We start from the raw sequence: 17954 nt of genomic DNA on the forward strand, positions 1-17954 counted from the left end.
GACGATGAGCGTCAGCCGACTCTCTCATCCAATTCTTGGAAGCCAAAATAGCCTCCTGGGTATGATCCCAAACTTCCCGCGCCTCCTGAGCCCAATCTCTGACGCCAGGTTCCACAGAGGAAACCGGCATAGGAACCGAGACTCGCGGATGTTGGCCATTATTTAGGAGAAACGGAGTCTGACCCGTGGAATCCGCCACTGCGTTGTTTAAGGCAAACTCTGCCCAGGGAAGCAATATCGATCGGTCATTCGGGTTGGCCGAAACGAAATGGCGCAAGTATGTCACCAGCGTCTGGTTAGTGCGTTCCACCAGACCATTGGTCTCTGGGTGATAAGCAGTGGAAAGATTTAGTTCAATGTCGAGCAAATTACACAATTCTCTCCAAAACCGGGAGGAAAACTGTGGTCCCCGGTCACAGACAATCCTATCAGGCATCCCGTGGAGACGGAAAACGTGACGAATGAACAATGATGCCAGAACCCGGGAGGAAGGGACCCTAGGCAGAGGGACCAGGTGAACCATCTTAGAGAAATGGTCAGGCACCACCCATATAGTAGTGTTTCCCCGGGACTTAGGCAACTCCACAATAAAATCCATCCTAACCAGCTCCCAAGGTCTATAAGCCATGGGTAACGGATGAAGAAGACCAGCCGGCTTCTGACGGGATGGTTTATTTCTCGCACAGGAGACACAGCTTGACATACTCCTTAACGTCCTGGGATAACCGAGGCCACCAATATGAGCGTTGGAGAAGCTCTGTGGTACTCTTGACCCCAAAATGACCTCCGATCTTAGAGGCATGTGCCCAGGACAGTACCTCGTTCTGTAAATTTGGAGGAACAAACGTCCAACCGGGAGGAACCTGGTTTAGAGACACTGGAGCCAGCGTCCACATACACTCTGGCGGAACAATGAGCCTTGGCTCATCCTCATCCTCAGCCATATCCATGGACCGGGACAAAGCATCCGCCCCAGGGTTCTTCTCTCCTTTTAAGAAATGAATGGAGAAATTGAACGGAGAAAAGAAAAGAGACCACCTGGCCTGCCTCGGGTTAAGACGCTGCGCCGTCTGTAGGTATAACAGATTTTTGTGATCGGAATATACCACGAACGGATGCTTAGCTCCCTCCAAGAGGTACCTCCATTCTGAAAAAGCCATTTTAATGGCCAGCAATTCTTTGTCACCAATAGTATAATTCCTCTCTGCTGGAGAGAAGGTCTTGGAGAAGAAAAAACATGGTCTTGTCCGACCCTGTTCATTCTTTTGGGAGAGAACCGCTCCTGCTCTGACTGAAGAGGCATCAACCTCCAGGAAGAATGGCTTGTCCACATCCGGGCGATGGAGAATTGGAGCTCTAGCAAAGTAGGATTTAATCTCCCGGATAGCCTCGGATGTCTCCTGAGACCAGTCCTTGGGATTGGCACCCTTTCGGGTTAAAGCGGCTAAGGGAGCCACCAGGGTGTAAAAATGTGGTATGTACTGCCGGTAGTAGTTAATAAAGCCCATGAAGCGTTGTACCGCTTCAAGAGAATGGGGCTCCTGCCAGTTCTGTACCGCCACCAACTTTTGTGGATCCATAGCCAATCCCTTACTGGATATGATGTGGCCCAGGAACGGTAACGACTCTCGGTCAAATTGACACTTCTCCAGCTTACAGTACAAAGAATTTGCTCGCAATCGCTCGAAAACCCTGGGAACATCCTCTCGGTGTGTGGAGAGGTCAAGGGAAAAAAATAAGAATATCATCAAGATAGACTTCCACGGAAAATAGCAGCAAATCCCGAAAGATATCGTTGACAAAATCTTGAAAAACCGCAGGGGCATTGCATAATCCGAAAGGCATGACGAGATACTCGTAATGGCCATCACGAGTGTTAAAGGCTGTTTTCCACTCGTCGCCCTCACGCATTCGCACTAGATTATATGCCACTCGCAGGTCCAGTTTAGTGAAAATTTGAGCCCCTCGCAACCTGTCAAATAGCTGAGAAATAAGGGGCAGAGGATATTTATTCTTGATGGTGATGGCATTTAATCCTCTGTAATCAATGCAGGGACGCAAATCACCCCCTTTTTTCTGAACGAAGAAAAACCCCGCTCCCGCAGGAGAGATCGATTTTCTGATAAACCCCCGAGCCAGATTCTCTTTGATATAATCAGACATGGCCTGGGATTCGGGTACAGACAGAGGGTAGACCCTACCGCGAGGAGGCTCAGTACCGGGAACCAGGTCAATAGGGCAGTCATACGGTCGGTGGGGAGGTAAAGTCTCAGCAGCCTTTTTAGAAAAGACATCCGCAAAGCTCCGGTATTGCACAGGCAGAGCGGACAAGTCGGGAGAAGGCTCAGAGACTGCTCCTCGGGCAGCTGTAACCATACACTGGGGCACACAATCTTTACCCCAGGAAGAAATTCTCCCTGTACTCCAGTCAATGTGTGGAGAGTGATGGCGTAGCCAAGGAAGACCCAATAGCACCTCATCTTATCCCCCGGGGATGATAAGGAAGGAGATAACCTCCCGGTGACCCTGAGGAAATGACATGGTGAGGGGAACAGACTGGTGGGTTGTTTGTGTATCCAGCAGAGAACCATTGACCACCCTGATGTTCATTGGCCTAGGCAGAGAGTCCATAGGAATGGCATGTCTCTTGGCAAATGCTGCAAATAAAAAGTTGCCATCAGCTCAAAAATCCACCCATGCCTTGGCTGTGACCACGGTTGTTCCAAAGGACAACGTCACCTCATAAAGTAATTTGGAGGACGAGACCCCTGAATCTAACACACCCCCTCCAACGGTGGTTAGACACTCTCGTTTCCCGACTGCTTGGAGACCTTATTAATGGGGTACTCCAGGGGATGTGTGAGTCGGGAACGAGGAGGCTTAGACTTAGTCCGGGATATGTCCATAGCCTCAGGCTCCGGATTGGGAACCGCGGGTTTGGAGATAGGCCTAGAGAAAGCGGGTGCCAACCGAAACCGGGGTCTGGAAACCTCCAGCTCTAACTTGCGTTCTGCATGACGCAGTTCAATTCGGTTAGCAAGTGTAATTAACTCTTCCAGAGAGGTTGGAATCTCCCTGGTAGCTAGAGCATCTTTAATGTGCTCAGCCAGCCCCCTCCAAAACACCGGGATCAGCGACCGCTCCGGCCAATCCAGTTCAGCCGCGAAGGTTCTGAACTGAATGGCATAGTGGCTGGCGGTGACCGAACCCTGGGTCAACGCAAGCAGCTTAAGAGCCGTATCATGCGTGACCTGAGGCCCCAGAAAGATGCTTTTTAAGGTCCTAAGGAAAAGACCTGCATTAGCCACGACCGGGTCATTCTGCTCCCACAGTGGACTAGCCCACTCCAGAGCCCTGTGGGAGAGCAACGAGATAACATAACCCACTTTGGCTCTCTCAGAGGGAAATCGTGCCTCCATCATCTCCAAGTGAATGGAGCATAAATTTATAAAACCCCTGCAAAATTTACTGTCCCCAGAAAATTTCTCCAGGAGAGCAAAGCGGGGTGATGGAGCACTTGCAGCGGTGGCAGCCGAGTTTATCATGTTGGCTGCTAGAGAAGCCGTCTGGGTAGCTACTGCAGTGGTATCAGCAACCAGGACCGCTTGTTCCAGAGACCTGAGTCTGGTCTCCAATTGCTGTATATAACGCTGCAGCTGTTGGTTGTCGGACATGTTCGGCAAGACCCTGGCGCTCAGATACTGTTAGGGGGGCAGTTGCAGACAACTTAATTTTAATGGAACGCAACCGACCCCGGGGTCCGCGATGCAGCCTGGAGGACTGCTGCCGAACACTTTCCGGGTGGAAAGGCAAGCGACAACTTAGATGTTAAACCCTTCCATGTTACTTCACACAGGAACGGGTAAAGCACCTATCAACAATCTTAGCCCTTCGTGTTAACGCACACGGAAAGGGTAAGACGGTTCGCACAATCTCCAAGAACCACAGGGAGATGTGCGACCGTGGGAGAAGCAGTAGCCCTGTCTTTGATACAGGCGCTACGCTATGGGGAATGGCGCTAAAGCAGTTCACACAATCTCCAAGAACCGCAGGGAGACGTGTGACCGGACTAGGAGCAGTAGCCCAGTCTGCGATACAGGCGCTACGCTGAGGAGAAGACGCTAGTGTGCGTGAGTGATTTCCGCCAGGTACTCGTGCACTCAGCCGGCGTGCTACCGGACTAAGCCGACCCGCTCAATATGGCTCTTAGGGGAGCTCTGGAGACATGCGTGCACAACCAAACAACTAGCTCAAATGATCTGAGCGAGCCACCATGTTTGTGGGCGGGCCTTTTAAAAACTAAGCCCTGCCCCACTGCCGCACCATTGGTGACGTCGCCTGTGACCAATCAGGCGGTGCCAGGTCACCGGGTCAGCTGGTTCCTGAACCAGCAATCACGGTGCGCCATGTCACGGGCATGCTCAGTGCGATGCATTTTAGACTTTGGCTGCAGTGGCCTAGTCTCTCTCTGCAACCTGTACTTCATGTTGCTAGGCACAAATACACGAGATACCACTTGTACCTCTTGTGCATTGTCTAGGTGTTGGGACTGATGGTGATGCTGTGCAGCATCAGCCCTGGCTGAACCAGAATGGGAGACCACAGAATCCACTGAAGATTCAGAACCCATTTCTGATCCAGCAAGCGCCTGGTGCCTAACAGTCACCAATGGGTTGTAAGACGGCATGGAAACACTACATGTATCAGAGTGACTGGCACTTTTACAAGCCTTATTCGTGGGCCTCTATAATACATGGCAATTGAGGATCGGTGTATTTTTGGTTGTTCATCAATACTTTGCATCGGTGCTACCCTCATGTTTACCCCAGGGGCAGACATACCATTGCTGCAACCACACAGGGGCCCAAGAGGTAAAAGGGCCCATTTCTACAAAGCAGGTGTAATTGAGTATTATGATGAGACAACTTTTACAGCCTATCTCCTGTAAGGAGTCAACATCTAATAGCTATTGAAGAATTGAAGATTGAATGGGGCATGGAGCGTTAATGCCCTTTAGTTACATCTATACATCCAGCTAAACTGCAAACATTTCTAACAGTTACCAGTATAAAATGAGAAATGTGTGCAGTTAGAGACTTACCAAGACATAACCGTACTGATGTAAACTGCACCCATTTTTCTCATTGATTACCCTATTATAAATCTTCCTCTCTGCAGCACAGCCTAGACGTGGTAGAAATATAGAGACTTTGACACTCTCCAGGAGTTGGGATTTATTCCAAGCAACCAACCTCAATTCAGTATGGTGCAAAAGACTAACAGATGGCATTTCTTATGTTCACCAAGCTTCCAAAATAGGAATATGTGAAAATGATGACACTGATTACTCTTGCATACATACACAGCCTGCTCTGTTTTACTACTTTGAATTTTGTGAGCATAATGTTAGATTAAAGACTCATGCAATTTAATGTTATGTTCATACATCATAAAATAGCTGATAAGTAATGTCTAGAATACAAAATACATATCATTATGTAGCACTCCTATAATAATGCAAAATGCTAGTCACCACTATGTATACTGTATAAATATGAATTATTGCAGCTGCTTCCAAATCATCTTTGCTTGCCTTTAGTTATATGATTGGAATAGATAATCAAGAATCTCGGAATTAATCTCAAGACAATATTTACTGATGAATTGACTTACCAACTCCCGAACCTTATTTAGGGCTTTTTCACATGTCAGTTTTTCACGTACGAGTGCTATCTGGTTTTTATCACAGAGAGCACTCGTATCTATGACAGTCTATGGGGTAGATCACATGTCAGATACTTTGCTCGGACCTAGTGGTCCATGTAAAATCACAGAGACAAGTCTGATATTGATCTGAGTGTCGGATCAAAATCAGCGATGCAAGTCTATGGGTCAGAGAAAACAACTGCATAGTATTCTAATGCCATCCATGTACTGTTAGTTTTTCACTGACCGATAGGAAAAGGTGGAGTCATTTTTTTTCTTTTCTCATCACTCAAAAGTAGTGATGGCAAATCTGATGGGTCCAGCCCATAGAGATCAAGATTTTCTAGGTGAGTTTTCTTGTCAAAACATGGACAGATTAAAGAGAACCCGTCAGTATGATTTTGTAATTAAAGCCATGGCTGTAATAATGCTGTAATACTGATCACATTGATATCTTTGGTGAATAAATCTGCTTTGTGGTTCTTCTGTAATCACCATTTGAAGTTTTCTGCTAATTAGATTTCGGTGCACAGGGGCCGGACTGTACCCCGGGTCTTCTCCTCTCTCCCTGAGATTCTCCGGCCCCTTCACCTGTCTCCGGTCAGTGAATGACCTGCTTCTGGTCTTTGTAATCTTAGCAATGACCTGTCACTCACAGATCAGAGGTAGGCAGAGGGGCATGAAATCACAGGGAGGTGAAGACCCAGGGTACAGTCCGGCCCCTGTGCACCGAAATCTAATTAGCAGAAAACTTCAAATGGTGATTACAGAAGAACCACTAAGCGGATTTCTTCACCAACAGTATCAGTGTAATCAGTATCACAGCGCCATTACAGCCATGTCTTTACTTTACATTACAAAATCATGCTGTCAGTTTCTCTTTAATATTAAAGAGATGTGTAAGTAGTTGAATCTTTAGTTAAAAGTGAGTTTATACTGTTTGGCTGTAGACTGACTTTCAGGGTATACTCACATTAGCGTATAAAAAAATCAGTCCCTTTCTCATCCAGGAGAGTTTTTTCTCACTTGTCATCCATGTCCTGTCCGTATACAATCCGTTTTTTACTCAGCAGCTATTAACCTTTTACAAGACCATTTACAGTTTCCGATTCTACAGAACTGTAATGTATCCATAAAAATCGGATACCATACGGATGGTCCGTATGGCATACAATTTTTTTCTCGCACTGTACTATGTTCAGAGTGAAATCGCACCATGCTGCAATTTTTTTTCTCATGTCGAATACAGCTGAGAAAAAATACACAAATCTGCACTGCCTCACTGAATAACATTGGTCCGAGCGCAATCTGATTTTTTATTGAATTGCACTCGTCCGAGATACACGTCAGTGGGAGCCAGCCCTAAAAGATATGGACACCTTTGAGGATATTTTTTTAAAATGCATTGTTTTTTTTAAATGCATTGTATTGTGTACAAAAAAAAAATGTTTGCAATTGCATTTAATTAAGCAACTAATTAAGAGACAATTTGCATATTTAATTTCCCAGAGAAGCATGCATGGTGTATAAGTCTTCTCACTCAGACATGTCAGGCCTGGCTTGTCACTCTCCACAAAGAGAAACCTTAACCCTTAGATCCCAGTCTTAAGCCGCTCACTCAGCCAAATCAGATCTCATACTTTGCACTGATGAGGGGCAATACCCCAAAGCGCAATGTTTGCAAATTGAGATTCTGGTTTGGCTTTTAACCTAAATCATATTACAAGGCTCATTAAATGGTCGATATTGACTTTTAGGATTGCTACTTCCAATAGGTGACACGTCCTCTTCCTCTCTGAAGAGGTAGTTTGCATACTTAATTTCCCAGAGGAGCATTCATGGCATATAAGTATTCTCACTCTAGCATGCCAGGCCTGGCTTGTCACTCTCTACAAGGAGGAACCTTACCCCTTATATCCAAGTCTTATGCCTCTCACCCAGCCAAATCAGATCTCATACTCTGCACTGATGAGGGGTAACACCCCAAAACACTGTCTGCAAATTAAGATTCTGGTTTGGCTTTTATCCTATGTCATATGGTAAGGCTCGTTAAAGGGTTTATATTGATTTTTAGGATTGCTACTTCCAGTAGGTGGCACTAGAGTTCAAGTCCACTTATTCTCTGTTGAGGCAGTTTGCACTTTGAGATTTTGCAGACTCTTTTATTTCTTTGCACATTGTTGGCTACAGAATGATTTAAAGGAGTGTAATCGTTGTGACCGGGGAGATTGTAACTCTTTAAACTGTTCTTTTTCTTCTTGGATCCAATATTCTGATTTATGACCACAAAGTTAAACTCAATTTTCATGCGGTCATACATAATCTGAGAGGACCACAGAATAAGAAAGATACTGTATGCTTTATAAACTCTCCAATCAGAACTAGCTCACTTATGTATTCTTAGATAACTCATTCTGCAGACAGCAATAGACAGTGAGGTACAAAAAACAAATGAAATAACATTTTTAATGAAGCCAAATTGCAATAATTATTTTAAGCCCCAAATACACATATTTAAGAAAAAAATAAAATAACCATGAAGGTGTCCATATCCTTTAATTAATCACTGAGTCATGTATCAGTTGTATACATACAATATATTACGAAATGCAAAGCATTCTTCCTATTACAACCTCACTTTTTATAGTTTCTTGCCAACATCTCTGTGTATGAACCAGTGTAAATGTTTTTGCTTGTTCTGATCATGTGGATATGTCCCAGAGAGCGCCTACAGAAACCAAGAATTCCATTTGAGAATCAGTAATGATTTATCATTATATATTTATTCATTCAAATGTTGTCACTGATAATCATTAAGATCAGATATTATTATTATATTGCATTAATTCTTGAAAATGTCAATCGCCGAAGTTTACGAGGAAACCAATACCGGGTAAATGATTTAACCATGAGTGTAATTACATCTATCAGGTATATATCAAAAAAATGAAATACCAAAATTCATATATTGCAACATAGAATTTTTTATCGTAAAGTTGCAAATGAACACTTACCTGTCTGAAATCCTACACTATGTACTTACACATTTTGAAGACAGTTGATAAAGCTGAGTTTGCGGATGGGAAAACTTTGATGAATCTGTCGGATGCAACTCATTTGGGAAATACTTTCAGCAATTTCTTTCAAAGGTGCGTACAGTTTAGGAATATTTTTGTTTTACGACATATATGTAATACCGATTCTTTGTATTTATTTGTAGTATATTTATACATTTATACGGTCTGATATGTATACATTTATACGAGTGCACATTAGCCATGCATTGGCTTCGCAGGGTATATTGAGAAAAAAAAATTACACTTACAAAGTAGCCTGTTCCCAAGCTGGAAGCCGCCGAGCTCTGCAATAGAAAACAAAGAAAAACTAAGTGGAAAATTAGTGTTGTGTTTTTAACACGTTCCAACCCGCACAGCTCATTACTACCACTTTCCATATTATTTCATCACCATATCACAGCACCAGCATGCTGGTCCTTGTCATTCGCTACTGGAACAAGGAAAGCATTGCTTAATTCCCCTTTTCCTGACTTCCCCTCCTCCTTTAAATCTCTTAGTGGTTTGGGGATGGCAGCGTGTTATGTACTGAATTCCAGGCTTCTTCCGTGGCCGTAATTGGCAATTTATTTGACAGGCAGCTGGCTAATGATGGCATTTCGCCCTGCACTGAGACTAAGCAGACACTCATCAAACTGCCTCCCTGACTTGCTGACATTCACTGCCCTGATCCCAAGTTACTGTGTATTGTGGCCACAAAGTGGCATGAGGGAGAAGAGAACAGACTAACTTCAAAAAGGCAAATCCTACAGGGCTTGGATGACTTTTTCAGTGTGTGACCTGCTTGCCAATTGATTCCCAGGGGTCAGAGGAAAATGAGGCATGTTGTAAACATAATTAGTAGTCTAAGATGTGAGGAACGTGTGGGCACAGCCAGGGAACTGAAACATCAGGCAGCTGCGGACTTTAGAATTACCAAACTTCTCACTATTTGATCATTGACAATAAGATCATAATATTTGTCTATTTCACATTTCCAGTAAAAAGCTGATTCGCTTGTCTAATGTAAATCAGACATATTAACTATTCTTCATCACATTTATTCAGTTGCCTGTATGGCATTATCTAGCAAACAAACAAAGTCGACTTACGAGAATATGTTCTTTCTAACATATGAAATGCCGTAGTATTCCTAGTCTATCCATCCCCACTAGTGGAAAATTCTGATCCCCGCTACAGTTTGGTTCTAGCTCTAAAGCCTTGGCTCCTTTATTCTACCAAAACAAAATGTTCAAGTGGTTCAAAAGATATAACATTTTTTACTCTAAAGGCTTTTTCTGTGTAAAAATAGGAAAATCAACTTCACTTGCCCTGTGCTGCTCCAGCACTAACTCTCTGCCTCTGCAGCCAGTCTTTGTTGACTTGGCTGCAGAGGTGACATCATGCAATAGCATGTGATGGCCAGTCAATGTGATCAGAAGTCATGCAGGTCATGAATACTGGACTAGAGTTCCAGTAATTGGCTGCAGCGGTCAAGTGCTGTAGTCATGTTTCTACTTCAGCCATCTCAACAAAGATCAGGGGCAGCAGCAAAGAGGTAGCCCTTCAGTGGCAGGGGTAATGCTGATTTTCTTACCTTCACACAGAACAAGCCTTCTTAAAATGTATAAAGTAATATTTAAATAATCGCTCATTTTTGGACATTTTCATAGATTATTCTCAGCCTAATATGCATACAAGCAGGTGTAGTGCTATAGAAACTTAAAACTTAACGTTTATTACCATTAAATAAAATATGTGCAAAATGCAAGGACCTAAAAACACACAGTTTGACTGTCTGTGATATAAAATAGCCAAAAGAACTTCCATATATTGTTGCTTCCAGAGATATAAATATATGTCATATAAGCATATTGTATCTCTAACACAAACCACGGAAAAAATGGCAAATAAGAAATAGTGGAGCCCGCGGTACACTATATCAACTTATTGTACCCCAAAAAAAGAGAACATGAAAACACTCGCCCTGAGATATGGGAACATGAAAACACTCGCCCCACCAGTGGTGACCATTTAACTTTGTTATGTATAGAAATGGAACATCCTCACCAATTTTGATATCTGTTCCTGCTCTCAGACTTCAGAGGGGGCTCCATGTGATGGAGGTGAACCGAAACGCATGAGGTCACCAACCAAATACCGCTCCCCAGATGCCGCTCCCGACGCGTTTCTTAGCCTTAGCTATTCATCAGGGGAAAAGGGAAGAGGACATGCGGTATGCACGCTGCCCAAAATCGCGCAGCTCATTCACCAGACAGCGCTACTTAACGTTCTAATAGATCCTGTTTTAAATCCTAGTCGCGCTCTGTTCATAATCGTGTCACTTCCGGTTCCGGTCACCTGACATCCGGTATGTGGAGCGCAGATGCCGGCCGTGACACGCAAGCGTCACTTCCGGTGTGCGCGTCATAGACATGATGAAATCGCACACAACGGAGCGACGGCCAGGGGGCACGTAGGATCGCCAATTGACATCCTACATTGGATGGCACCATAGAAAACTCCCATCCATAAGTACCCCAGACCGGGGCAAGTGTCCAGAGCATATAGTAGCCGACACTCATCCAGGCACATACCATATGTACCGCGGTATATATAACCGCGTCCATTCTGCCCCAGTGGTAAAAAGGCTGAAAATACTTCATAGGTCCAGAACCGCACAGTGAAGCTATGGCCCGGCCCCTAGAGCGCACTTGAGACCCAAATAAAAAATATATGATGAAAAAAATGTAAAGATAAAAATGAAAATATGGATATGTGACAAAAACAAAAATATGAAAGGAAGGGGGGTATGAAGAGATGCGAGGGAGCATGAAGGGTAAATAGGGAGGGACCGCGCCTCACAAAAATGAAGAGCTAGAGAGATTCATGTGGGGGGCAAAGGGACCTATGAAAGCCCTATTAAGCAGCTAGAGTAATATCCCTACCTGACAGTGGAGGTTGGCACCCTATAAACCTGCGCAAATGGCCCCCACTCCTCGACGGCTGTCCCTACACTCCTCTCCCTAATTCACCCTACATTATAGGAATGGCCTGTATGACAGCTGCTCATTAAGGCCATAGGGAGCCACTGTCCGCAGTCTAAAGATCCACTTCGTCTCTCTTTGCAGGATCAGTTTGTCCCAGTCGCCCCCTCTTGGTGGGGCCGTAACTTTGTCAATTCCCATGAAACGTATTATATCCCTACTGTTCGGGTGTATGTTGTTCACATGTTTCGCCAGGGGGGTATCTCTTTTCAGGACAATATCCCTTTGGTGCTCCCCTACTCTTCTTCTCAATTCCCTCTTTGTTTTCCCCACATATTCCATTCCGCAGACACATTTAGCCATATAGATAATTCCTTTGGATCTACAATTAATGAAATGTTTGACAACAAATGCCCAGGGTCTCGGTGAGGTGTACAGATACTTTTGAGCCCTATAAAACTTTTTACATTTTCATCTGGTTGTACAATTCTATGTGACGTTAAAGTGATTGTCCAGCTTGAAAAAAACAAACTACTGTAAACCCAACTTATTCATATACTGTACTTTCATTGTCAAAGCTATATCAATATCGCACAGGCACCATGAATCCCAACAGCTTAATTTCCATATTTGCTTCTTCTCCCTGAGATAGATATGGAGAACAAGCTCTCTCCTGTGTTGAAGAAAATCCAGAAGTAGAGCTGCCTAGGAATGGAAATTGTAACATGACATCAGTACAGTTTTAACAATAAAATATTCTAATAAGTTGTATTTATTTCAATTTTACACACATAAACAGTACTTTTTACTTAGCTAGAAAATCCCTTTATGAACTAGGATTTAAAAGGGTTTTTCCATGAACAAAGTACATTTTAATCACTACAATGTTGAATAATAATAAGTTCCATAATTGGATGTGTTAAAAAAAATGTTGCTGTGCTGAGATAATCTTATAAATGTGCCCCTGATGTGTACTGTGTAATTCTTTATTTATTAAATATTCATATTTACCAAATTACCAAATTTCCGTTACATTGAAGTACAGTCAGGGTCATTGAAACAAATTGTAACAAAGTGCCTAAAGGTATTCGGAAAACAACTTTACGTAAAAGATCTGGAATGTCGAGATGAAAGAGAACAGATTGTGTGGAACCAATAATAATAAAGAAAGATGAAAAATAAGATGTAATATCAAATAAGATAAGGGGCCTTATGGTGAAAAAAGAGGAGAAGGAGGAGGAAGGGGAAGGATTAAGAGGAGATAGCGCTTTGGGGGAGGTGTAGAATTGTGTGTGGTGTTGGGTGTGATGGGATTAAAGCTTTATGAATCCAGGAAGACAATATTTTGAGGAATTGGGGGTGTGTGTGGGATTCCCAACTGGATAATTCTTCTAGGTGACACATTAGGAGGATTTTTTCTACTCACTTGGAGTACGTTAGAGGACTTGTCTGTTTCGAGCGTAATGGAATCAGGTGTTTAGTGGCTCCCAATAAGAGCGCTAAGAAGTCATGTTTTTTTGGGTCTGTAATGATTAGAGTGACATGACAGTAGAACTTCTGTATGGTTAAGGTATGTTTAATAATCCCTAAATTTTGTAAAGTTGATTCTATCTCCTTTCAAAACTGTTTTAATTCAGGGTAAGGCTGTGTGCCCACGATGCGTTTTTTAAGAGTTTCCGCAGCGGCAAAAACGCTGCAGAAACGCTTAAAAAACGCATGGTAGAAGGCCTGCCATGTTCCCCATTGATAATCCGCATGTGCTGTGCACATGCTGCGGAAGTTTCCGCTGCGGATTATCATTGCGGAAAAAAACGCAGCACTATCAATTATTTTGCGGAAGCGTTGCGTTTTCGCCGACATTGACTTGCATTGGAACGCATGGAATCCGCATGACTGCATCTGTAGATGCGGAATCCATGCCCTCCAATGTGCGGATGGTACCTGGGTGTGGAGGACAGGAGACTCTCCTCCGGACCCGGGTACCATGGAACCTGTGAAAAAAAGTATAAAATAAAAAATAGATGTTATACTGTATTTACCTTATGACGGCCCCCGCTGCGCTCATCCTCCCATGCCGGCAGCTCACGGAGGACGGAAGGACCTGCGCTGACGTCATAGTCATGTGACGGCAGGTCCTTCGGTGTACCGCGATCTGCCGGCAGCCAAGACTCCGGGGGCCATCGAAAGGTAAGTATAGATTTATTTTTTTATTTTTAACCATTCTTTGGGGTCACACTATATAAATCCATGCCGTTTGCATGGATTTATATAGTGTGACCAAGTTGACAAGCACTTTCCAAGTGATGCTAAAATCACTTGGAAAGCGCTTGACAACCCGCATGCGGAAATGCATGTGAAGAACGCTTCACATGCGCATGTCCCTGGCAGGAAAAACGCATGTACAATCCGCATGTACAATCTGCATGCGTTTTTTCTGCCAGGGAGATGCAGAAACGCCCAGGAAAAAATCCGGAGAATTTCTGCATCGTGGGCACATAGCCTAAAACCAGAAAATATGTGGAAGCCTTCCTGTGTGAGAATCACATCTCCATAATAGATTTCAATCAGTTAGACCCAAGTGATATAACAGTTCAGGAGTTCTGTACCATTATGACAGTCTTTATAGGAATTTTCTTATAAGAGTATGCATTTTGAAAAGCCGTGGGAGTTAGTTAGAAAAGACTTTACTTCAGGATTGGATAAAGTGATATTAAGTTCTTTTTACCATGAATAAATGAAGGTTGGCTTATAGGAGCTCTCCGAGGCGATTAAATTGTCATATATTTTTGAGATCCCTCTGCAGGGGACTCAGGAGAGGAGTTTGGTGAGTGGATCCAGCCAGGTCCTTTCTGTACAAACAGGGAGTCTTGTCTTGATTGTTTTTAGGTTATGAGAGATGTGGCGCACAGGGGCATTTTTTAACACATCCAATTGTAAAACTTATTAATATTCCAAAATGTATTAATAAAAATGTACTTTCTTCGTGGGAAAACCCCTTTAAGGAAAGCCAGTTATAGAAGATTGTAAAGGGAATCTCTCTCCATGATTTTGCTACCTCATCTGAGAGCAGCATAATGTAGGAAAAGAGACCCTGATTCCAGTGATATATCACTTAGTTTTCTGGATGCAGCAGTTGTAACACTATCAGAGTTCTTAGATATAGCATGCAGCAGAGCTAAGAAAGCTAACCCCACCCACAACTCGGATTAGCAGCTTTCTGTGAGCTTTCTATATTGAGAATAAGCTGTGACTCAGTAGTGGGGATGGAGTTTGCCCAGTAGTCCTGTAATTATAATCTTCTGATGATAAAACATTAATTGTATTGAAACAACAGTACACAGTCTAATAAGTGAGACATCACTGAAATCAGTGTCTCAGCCCCTTCTAATTGCTGCCATCGGATTATATAGCAACAACCTGTTGACAGATTCCCTTTAAGGAAAACAACTTTTTGATCTTGGAATTTGAGAACAAACAAATCCTCAAATTGTAGAAATATAAATGAATATTTCTTTGGAACATTTACCAGATCTACATAAAAATATCTGTCATTGCCATAGTTAGTAGATTTACATCATAGAGCAATAACATGTTGTCCATATTGCCATCACATCACATTGCTGTTGGGGCAGATCAATGCTGGACACAGTCATTTTTCATATTTGGGCCTCTTCAGGCATGGAGGTTGGAAGCAACTGCTGCCTCTACACCCAACATCCATGATTATGCCTAAATGACAAGCCCTACACAAACTACTACTCTGCCTAGTTGAGTTGACTTTTTGGCAGAGGTGCTGAGCTATCTGTATTTGCAGTCTAAACAGTTTTATTAAGAACAGAATGACTGCTGTGATTAAAAGGAATTTTATTTCATGGTAAAACATCAATTGTGATGTTTTTTGAAATAAAGTGCTTGTAAAGAGTTATTGGAAGTGACAAGAATTGAAATGATTCCAGATACAGTAATTACAATAATAATGGGCAATGACATATTTTAGTCAGAATCCAACATAGATAAAGATAATTTAGTAAAAAATAATGTTATTACATTTTGTATCTTTTTTTTACCTATTTGCATTGAAGAGGCAGTAAGGATTACTTTGTTATACACCCGCGCTTAATATCAGCAGGGGTTGTTGATTTGTATTAATGCCTGTGGCAAACAATGGGGAGTAATGTTACATCTTTTCTTACTTAGAAATGTAAAATCTTCCACATGTAAATATGAGCATTGCGAGGGAGAGATGGGGGGCACTAGGGCTTTGTTAGACATATTTGTCCTGACTTTTGTTTATGCAGGTCTGAGTGAACGAGGGAACAGTGGGTATCATTTCAATTTCTGATGTCAACATCAAATTACTTATTTAATTTCATGCCTGGTGAAGCATCGTATAGCTACATGCAGAATCATTTCACTTCATTTGTTATGCTGTGTTTTCTCGGCGATTGGCTTGCCTTCCAACTGACAGCTTTAATTACGACAAGAATTTGATTGCACTGCTGAGGAATTAACATAAAGCAACAAAGCATTTAAGAACCCAGACTTACAAAACAAAAATAGGCATCAGGAAGCCCATCAACCTCCCTAAATACAGGCTGTCTGTCATTCTTAGACTGCCACGTAGCATTTCAGCTAGCGTTGTACTGTATGTCTGTCTGCTTGTAGTTGCACAGCATATTAGCATACTGTCAATGGCCAAAATATATTTTTCTTAATTGCAAAATATTATTTTAACACCAAAGTACAGTACATCAAACAGAAAGGTTATTGGTCCCCTTTTTGGTCAGAGCAGCTCTTGGTGGGCCAGGCGTCTTTATTCAACAATCTTTTTGCATTGGTATCATGTACATCTAATTGTTATGGCTAGACACATTTTTCATTTTATTACTATAGTACAGATTAGAGGTTGAATTAGATTGCTCCTTTTCATATTGCCCCATTAATGCAAAATGACACCATAAAGAGCCGCTCTAACTCAGGACCCCTCTCTTACTTACAGCATACAGCTGGTAACCAAGAGTGTCCATTGCTCTGATAAACCTAGAGTAGGGATGTCAAACTCAAACACACAGAGGGCCAAAATGAAAAACTTGGACAAAATCTTGGGACAATCAGTATACAGAATAATGGGCCTCACATAGTCCTCCATACAGAATAATTGGCCCCCACATAGTCCTCCATACAGAATAATGGGCCCCACATAGCCCTCCTTACAAAATAATGGGCTCCACAAAGTCCTCCATACAGAATAATGGGCCCCGCATAGTCCTCCATACAGAACAATGGGCCCCACATAGTCCTCCATAGAATGACTAGGTAATTCAATTTAGGGATATGATGACATTAAGTGGGGAAGCCATATAGATATGTTAGGTGCTAACCTTTGCGGCCAGGAAGGTCATTCTTTAAGGTACAATAGATCCTTTGTGTATTGCTAGTTGGCCAGGCCATTTTTCGATCCAGCATGTATGCTGAGGTATACAGTATTTAATATTTCTACAATCAAAGTTTCTCAACAGGTGCATATTAAATAATAATTAAAGCTCCATAGCTAGCACCTAATGACATTTACTGTAGACAAATCGCCAATCATAGATATAAAGCGAAGGGAAAGATACGATCAAAGCTACACAGCAGGTGATTTAATCATAAAATATATCTTTTATCAAATATATAATTAAGAAAAAAGTACACCACATAATATGGCAAAAACAGTGCGAGACATACATATCTAAAATACCATCATGCTCAATGGACATAGAGGTCCACATATAAGACACCCACAAGGACTATAATCATAGACCCTAATGCACCTAATCAACAGATCTCTAATATATATAACCAGTTAGTGTGTATCTAGTGATCAACTCGTTCAGCCTAACTGTATGGCAGTATAACAATGTAGTTGACCATTTATTACAATAATAAAATCTACCTGGACTGAGGGCTAACTGAGGGGATGCTCACATGTGGACCACGCGTCCACCCCGACGCGCGTTTTGGCGTTACCTTCTTGCGCCCTTATACTTGGTCTCACTGTTTGCTTTATGCTTGATATCTACGTGAGACGCCTTATATATGTTCCAACATTTGCTTTATATTTTGTATGTAATGGAGATCTCCCAGAGATGAGCGGATCCGACAAAGTTTGAATCTGCTAAATCATTTAATACCACCAGGAAATTTGATTTTCAGAGCACTTATTCTT

General features: G+C 42.6%; 1 protein-coding gene across 9 annotated transcripts in view; it reads right to left on the reverse strand.

Moving 5' to 3' along the window:
* The window catches only part of AUTS2 (activator of transcription and developmental regulator AUTS2), a 1755315-nt gene that overhangs the window by 1002097 nt on the left and 735264 nt on the right, over positions 1-17954 (reverse strand). For all 9 annotated transcript variants that reach the window (XM_073665136.1, XM_073665141.1, XM_073665139.1 and 6 more), the window contains one exon: positions 9032-9067. In XM_073665136.1, coding sequence (XP_073521237.1) covers positions 9032-9067 — 36 coding nt within the window. The remainder of the gene's footprint in view (positions 1-9031; positions 9068-17954) is intronic.

The sequence above is a fragment of the Phyllobates terribilis genome, unplaced genomic scaffold, assembly GCF_046119375.1.
Source record: "Phyllobates terribilis strain yellow unplaced genomic scaffold, ASM4611937v1 Scaffold_2__4_contigs__length_985480577, whole genome shotgun sequence".
Lineage (NCBI taxonomy): Eukaryota > Metazoa > Chordata > Amphibia > Anura > Dendrobatidae > Phyllobates > Phyllobates terribilis.